The sequence below is a fragment of the Phytophthora infestans genome, genomic scaffold, assembly GCF_000142945.1.
Source record: "Phytophthora infestans T30-4 supercont1.71 genomic scaffold, whole genome shotgun sequence".
Taxonomy (NCBI): Eukaryota; Oomycota; class Peronosporomycetes; order Peronosporales; family Peronosporaceae; genus Phytophthora; species Phytophthora infestans.
The window spans coordinates 142,264-149,716 of record NW_003303688.1 but is presented as its reverse complement, the minus strand read 5'-3'; the positions used below and the strand labels follow the sequence as shown (position 1 = coordinate 149,716).

Below are 7,453 nucleotides of genomic sequence, written 5' to 3'. Positions count from 1 at the left end.
TACCAAGTAGGACATAACCCAAACTACCGCCGCGTAGCGGCGGCGATCGGCTAATCGGTACTTTAAAAGGTTAAACCAGAGTTATCGGTGCTGTAGCCTATTGTCGTGGCGTCGTCATAGCGAAGTTCTAACGCGAGTCGACAATTTTTGCATCTTCTTGTGGATTTTCCAACAATAATGGCTGAGGACACCCTCTATAAAGTAATACGGACCCTTAGTAAACCTTCACTAGCATGCTCAACAGCTCGACGTCTCGGGTGATCATCCACCTGGACCTCGACTGCTTCTACGCGCAGGTGGAGCAGCGGCGTCTCCACATACCGGATGGCCAACCTGTTGCAGTGCAGCAGTGGGGGAGTCTGCTGGCCGTCAACTACGACGCGCGCAAATTCGGCGTTGAGCGAGGTGGGGTGCTGAATGCTGAATGTATTCTAACAGGCTGCGAACAAACTCTAACCGAAAAAAAGCTGCTCAGGGGACTTTATCGACGACGCGAAAAAGAAATGCCCACAGATTCACCTGGTACGTCCAAGCTTTCGCCGTTAATTGGCCTTGTATGCTTTTTCATTAAGCTGACAGATATTGTTGCAGCCGCATGTAGATACGCTGGGTAAGAACTGCAAGCCAGGACAGCTTTTCGACCGCACGCATCAAAAGGCCATCCTGCGGAGGTATCGCATCGCAAGTCGCGATATCTTTGCTATTCTTGGCTCCATGGTGCCGATCATCGAGAAGGCAAGCATCGATGAGGCGTTCATGGACGTCACCGATATGGCCAAGGAGAGAATCGCACAGACGGTGTGTGAAAGCAATTACTGCGAGTGCCAAAGTTGCTCTAACTCATGGGCTTCTCTACCGAATGCAGGCTACATTTTCGTCAGATTTCTGTCAGGACCCTGCCAATCACGACACGAAAGTGTTTGGCATTGATCGGAAAGATGAAGATGCAACCGACAAGCACGACAGTTTGCAGGCGTTCCCTTTGACGGATAATGAGCGACTATTGTGCATTGGTGCTGTGATCTCTCGAGAAATCCGCCAGGCAATCTACAATAAGCTTGGCTACACTTGCTCAACAGGTATTGCAGGTAACAAGCTCCTTGCCAAGCTGGCGTCTCCACTCAACAAGCCTAATGGTCAAGTCGTGGTGGCGTCTCGGTTTGTCATTGACCTCATGAAAAGTTTGCCGATGCGAAAGATTCGAGGACTTGGCGGTAAACTTGGCAAGCAGCTTGAGAGTATTTATTCAAGACTCGATTCTGAGGGATCTGGGGCCTCAGACCCAGATCACCAGGGGGAAACACTTAAAGAAGCTGCCGGAGAGTCGTTCAAAAAGCTGTCAGCGCACACTTTCCTGCAGCGCTGCGGACTGATAGAGTTGGCTAAACATGTAGGACAAGAAACAGCTGCGTACGTTCACAGCATTTGCCAGGGCAGCGACGACAATGAACCGGTGGAAGAGAAGAAGGTTCAAGTGAAAATGTTCAGCTGCGTCAAGCGAGTTCGATCAGCGCTCTGGGGTCGGCGCTGGTACGTTGTGGAGCAGCTCGAGTACTGGGGTGCGTCTGCTATGCGAGGAGGTGGTCATTCGTTGCGAGGACGAGCGTATCGAGAACAAGCGCTTTCCGTCACAGCTGTCGATCCAGTTCATTCGTGCTAAGCCTGGAGAGAAACCGCGTTCGTACAAGTTAGGAATCGGGCAGGACACGACGGTGGACGAGCTGTATACTGCAGCAATGAACGTGATGAGACTACACGTGGGCAGCATGTTCCCCATGGCGACACTGATCATGAACGCCAAGAACTTCCACGAGCTTGACTCACAAGCTGTGGCCACCATATCGAGCTTCTTCACGCGAGATGCTGGTCAAGCGGCGCCGGCAGATCTGGCAGCCCAGCGCATGGAGGAGGAAATCAAGCAGTTCGCAACCAAACGGGACAGGGACAGATCACCGACGCGGAAGAGCAGCAGACAGAAGATATTAACGTTCTTCGGGCCGCCAACCAGCAGCTTCAATGGCAACGACACGGAGGCAAATATCACTCCGTCCATGTCTGCAACTACCCACTCGGACAGTGGCATCGAGGCACCTTCAACTCGCAGCACCCAAGTAGAAGCTGGTCCTGCGTTCGATCGCTTCTGCGAGGAGTGTAGGTGCGTCGTGTCGGAGCCTCGAGCCGAGCACGCCGACTTCCACTTCGCGCTGAAAATCAGTCAGACGCAGCGCAACGAGGTGATGGCGAGTGCGGCAGTAGCGAGGCAGAAGAAGAAGAAGAAGAAGGGGCCGTTAGATGCATTCCTTGGGAGGTAGAGTAAACAATGCACAAAATGATGCAAATCTACATAAAACGATGCAAATTTACAATACGAATAGAGATGATTTGACGCTGATGCGACGTATTGAAGCTTGGCATACCGGTATCCAGCGGACGACCATGGGAAGCGAAGAGGTGCCGCCGCTTTTCGCGATGGCTGTTCGCTACCGCGCTGGGGATGACGTCAAGACGCCGTTTGGGCCTGGGCGTGTACGCAGTTGTAGTGACCGCAAGACGCACGTGGAGGTGGTGCTGGCGGGGGACGCCGTGCTGTACGCGAGAGTATGTGCCCCCCATCTCAAAAACCACTCAATCACTTGCTATAGTATGATTAAACCTTCTTTGCTCTGAATTCAGAGAGGCTGCTTGGTGCCAGAGCTGCACATGCTACAGTGCGGAGAGATCCCAAGACATACGAGAGTGATTGTCATGGCAACAAAGGAGCCGCGGGAGGGCGTCGTGCTCAACTACACGTGAGACTTACGTTGTCGGACTGTTGTTTTTCTGCTCTGACCTAACGACTGTCATTGGCTTACAGCGTGCCAGACCAGAAGTACGAGGTGCGGATTGGAGGAACCGAGACTGAGGACAAGGAGGAAACTGTAGAGCTGACAAAGCTGCTGCCGGTACGTCGGTCTTGTCCACTGCAATCTTCGGTAGTGACTTGTGGTAATGACGTTGCTGTTGTGTGTCTTCCCCTGACAGAAAGCGGAGCTTCGACTGGCCAAGGAGACCCGCGTCCGGACAAGTTTCGGGTTGGGAACCATCACGGACTATAGGAGCTCCAACAATTCGTACGCGGTGCGATTGGACCGTGGCAGCGTCGGCTATTTCCAAGCCAAGGACGTCTCATGCGTCGACCTGAGACTGCTAGCAAAAGTCCCCAGGCCTCTCTCGGCTGAGAGGATTTATGAAGAATTCCAGGGACGGGTCACATGGGACGACGCGATGGTGTTGAGTCTCAGGGCAAAGCAGACGTACGAGCAGCTTCAAGTCTTCTGCGAGCAGCACGCAGAGGCCATTTCTTTCATCTCTACAAACGCGTCTTACGGAGACCAGTACACGCGAGCGCTGGCATCGCTACTCGACCCCAGCTTTTCAGACGCAACGAAGCGCTTGAAGGATGCCAGTGGGAAGGAGCTAACGCGCTTAAAGGAGCTGGCAACGTCAGCGAAATCGATGCTGGAGAGCGATCTGCTCGATGGGAGGGACTCTGCTGCATTTTTAGCAAAGGCTGTGAATGTTTTGAGCCAGTTGAAGAATAGCGAAGAGGTCAAGAATCTCCAGTCGAGTCTTCGGGAAAAGGCCAACGCTGAGTTCACTTCAGCGCGACAGAGACTCCTCTCTCGGGGTAGTGAGTCGCAGCAGGTGACATCATCACAGGAAGAGAAAAAGATTGTTCTGTCGGAGGTTTTACAGGTCTTGGAGAGCAAAATGAACGCAGAAAAGCCTCACTTGGAGGCTCTAAAGGCGTCGCTGGAGCACCAGACGTTGCAGTCCGAAATTCTGGCCAAGATGCAGCAGCACGAAAGTGACTTGATGAAAGCTCAAGAAACAATTGCCCGTCTCGAACATATGGCGAGCAGGAAGTTGGGCGTGAACTCGATGACTGAGTTGGATCCAAGCGCACTGGCGCAAAAAGCCGAGGAATTGCTACCCAAGTTGTCTTCAAAGGCCGAAGTTTTCGTCCATGCCTCTGAAAAGTACTGGCTGCAGATACAGCAAACAACACACGGTCAGACGTTGATGAAAAAGGCCAAGGCGCTGGTCCAGTCCGTTGAAAATCCAGACGAGTTTTGCGATAATGTGACGAAGGCAATTGCCGAAGTCAAGCTTGACAAATTGGCAGCATGGGGGAGCACAATGTCCAAGAACCGCGAGAAACGCCAGGAATTTGTGGACCGGATGAAAGATCACTGTTTGGATTTCCTCACGTCCGTGCTGCCAACCTTGAAGATTGACACGATTTCGGGCGTAGAAGACGACATCGCGTACTCAATTTCCAACCTGGATTTATCGAATTTCCGTGTCAAGAAGGAACGCGTCAAAGTGCGAATGGGAACGGTAGTCGACGAAGAATTGTTCACGGTTAGAGCGACGCATTTGACAGCGTTACTAAAGGGGTTTGACTGGACTTTTGAGCAGAAATACTTCCCGTATCTACACGGGGGCGGAGTAGCGGACGCTGCGCTTAGCGGTGGCGTTATTTCTCTTGGCTTTAAAGCCGAAAAGAAAGTTGTGAGCCAGAAGACAGGGGAGTTTAAGCCAGTATTGGTGTTGAACTCGATGACGATTGAGATTCGTCAAGAACTAAAGCTCACTGTGCAAGGCAGTTGGTTTAGTGCAGTCTACAATATGCTAACGTCGCTGTTTGCTGAGCTGATTCGCGAGTATCTGGCCAAGACGATGGAAACGAAGCTGCTGAAACATATGATTAAGCTCCTGGGCACGCTGAACAAGCAAATGGATGAGTACTGGCCGCTGATCTTCCAGCTCTTGGACATCCGAATGGAAGATTTGCCCACTGCGAGTCCGTGGCGTGGGGCAAAGGAGGTTGAGATTCAGCCGCAAGAGATCGAATGCACCTTCACAGAGCGCAACTCGATTCCATTTACGTTCTCAAAGGGTGTATTGAACAAGTACGTGGTCGTATCGCGCATTCTTGACGTTGACGCGTCGACCTTCAACCAGAATGAGTCAGCAGACGACCATCATGATTTTCATTTGAATGGTGACCTCAAGCGCATACCCGTGGGCAGCAGTATCCTGGCGATCAATGGTTTGTGCTGCAGTAAAGTGACGCTGGAGGAACTGAGAGGCCTTCTGGAAACCCTTTCTATTCCGCTCACAATGCGCTTCTCCTTACTCCCAGAAGATCCAGCCAAAAACCGACGACAGCAGATGAGGCCTCAGCCTGAACTTACCACCTTTACGTTTCGTCAGGACGGTCCTTTTGGCTTACGTCTGCGAGCTCGTCCTCTGGCGTCTTGTGGCGTAATAGTTGTGGGGTTCACTCCGGTAAAAAATGGTAAGAAGTGTCCAGCGGAACTCAGCGGCAAGATTCGAGTTGGGCAACTCCTGACGAAGGTTAACAACGAAGATCTGCGCTTCAAGACGCTATCAGAAGTGCTGGCCGCTCTTCGCGACCTCAAGAGTCGACCTGTGACGATGCAGTTTGCCCCGAGTCCCGATGCTATCATAAAGCTGCGCGACTGGCCTCCTATGATCGAGATAGAGGACGCAGCTTCCTTTGCTTGCGACGAAGACGACCCGCCGTCGACTGGCAGGAAATACGTGGTGCTGTCAGCTTTTGCACGTGTCCCGTCCTACGCGCAGCGGACTCATCTAGTGGAGAAGGGCGATGTGCTGCTGCAAGTTAACGACACCGCGCTAACTGGTCCAGCTTACGCCAACTTTGCGAATATTATGGAGACTCTGCGTGATATTGCCAGCCTAAAGGAACCGATGAGGGCGGTGTTTATGAGTCGGGAGCATTATATTGCCAGATGCACACAGCTCAGGCAACGACGGCTCTCAGACAGCAAAGGTGACGTCAACTCGGTCAAGGTTAATGAGAAAGAGAAGGGGCAAGCTGAGTCTGAGAGCGAAAGCGAGGACATTGAGCAAACCATCGACGCAACCACAAGTGAGGATGGCGTTGTCGACATCCTGTCAACAATTCCAACGAAGGAAGTTTTATTTCCGAAGGCTCCGCTGGGAATATTGTTTGGAAACTGGAAGGACGAAGCGATATACATTCGAGCGTTCATCTCCAGCCCGGGCCCAGCAGAGAAAACGGGTCTACTTCGTCCAGGGCAAGCGATACTGCAAGTGTGTGGACATGCAGTTCCGCGAGAGGCAACGCCTGGTATCATCGAGGAGATGATCATGAAAGTGACCATGGAGACGAAGATGGACAGTGCGAGCAACTCTGATGAGGCTACCGTGTCCACGGGTGAGAGCGAGAAGAAGCCAAAGTACACCTTGACAGTGCGAGATCTTGAATTTGAACAAGAACTGATGAAGTAAAAGAGGTGGAAACTGGACTAGAAGTTGGTGCTCTGGGAATTCTTGATCTTACTCTCGTCCGAAGGAAAGCGGAAGGAGTCTGGACACTCTCCGTACTGCACAAGAGCGAGCAGCAGGCGAAGGTTGTGTCGTCATACGGAGAAATCGGTTCGATCGTTTCCCCAACGTTGGAACCGTATTTGCCGGTCTTCGTGGTACATGACTTGTAGCTGTTGCCGTCTGTAGTACCCGATGGGAGTGTGCTGATGTCGTACCAGACTTTCCTGCCTTCTTCAACACCTAAAGTTAGAAATACACTACGAAAACTTTAGACATTACCGGAAGAGATGGCATTCTGAACAGGTCAACTTACTTGTAGCCCCAGCGCCTGTGCCGTGGCGGTAAACAGCGCTCTGTTCGATTGCTCGATCACATCCAGAGATTGGGGACTCTGAATCACCGGCGCCAATATGGCAGCTCGAATCTTGGTTACGGAAGGTGGCATTCTCATCGAAGGCGTCCCTGACGGTGAGCAGTGATCCTACAAGTTGGCACCAAGAAAGTGAGGGCGCAGGTTCTCTTTGACAACATATTTCGATAGTATTATTGCAGTGGGAGATAGGACACTGACATGTTAGTATAAAAGCTATACAGTACTGCGCCCCGTTTTTGCGCCTTCGGACCTTTGATAAACTGCCGGATGTAATGATCCTGAATCTAAATGAACAATGATTTGTAAACTAAAATTTGTATGCCTACTATTGCAACGCTATCTCGATGTGGTTAGGGTAACTTATCGTTGCATGAACTGTAAACAGAAGACCATTCATCACCAGCTCAAAGAATATTTGGAAATTTTAAAACCTCGAAAGGGCTGAAACAACAATTACTACATCAGAGCGCAAGACTGGCAAAACACGCTGACAGTTTTATTATACACGCAACTAGCGGATAATGCCGAATAGAGTACTTTTACAAATAGTATACCTAGACCAAATTGTGTACCGTTTTGGCGGTACTCAAATAATAGTGTACCGTACCAAATATAATACCATCACCACCAGCCACCAATGACCAGAACAACCAATTTTCCTGGTCGGCTCTCTTTATTCTTAGTTTTACCAGTCCC

The 7,453-nt window shown here is 51.1% G+C and overlaps 2 protein-coding genes across 2 annotated transcripts; both read left to right on the top strand.

The window, feature by feature from the left end:
* Positions 1 to 233: 233 nt before the first annotated feature.
* PITG_18642 (uncharacterized protein) lies at positions 234 to 2,312 on the top strand (the record flags this gene model as incomplete). Its single annotated transcript, XM_002997506.1, has 8 exons — positions 234 to 405; positions 476 to 522; positions 592 to 802; positions 882 to 916; positions 998 to 1,238; positions 1,314 to 1,482; positions 1,553 to 2,047; positions 2,105 to 2,312. The coding sequence occupies 8 exons, from the start codon at positions 234 to 236 to the stop codon at positions 2,310 to 2,312; spliced, it is 1,578 nt and encodes a 525-aa protein (XP_002997552.1).
* A 124-nt stretch (positions 2,313 to 2,436) lies between these two features.
* PITG_18641 (uncharacterized protein) lies at positions 2,437 to 6,345 on the top strand (the record flags this gene model as incomplete). Its single annotated transcript, XM_002997505.1, has 5 exons — positions 2,437 to 2,598; positions 2,674 to 2,789; positions 2,855 to 2,876; positions 3,022 to 5,877; positions 5,968 to 6,345. 5 exons carry the CDS (start codon positions 2,437 to 2,439, stop codon positions 6,343 to 6,345), a joined length of 3,534 nt encoding a protein of 1,177 aa, XP_002997551.1.
* Positions 6,346 to 7,453: the final 1,108 nt, after the last annotated feature.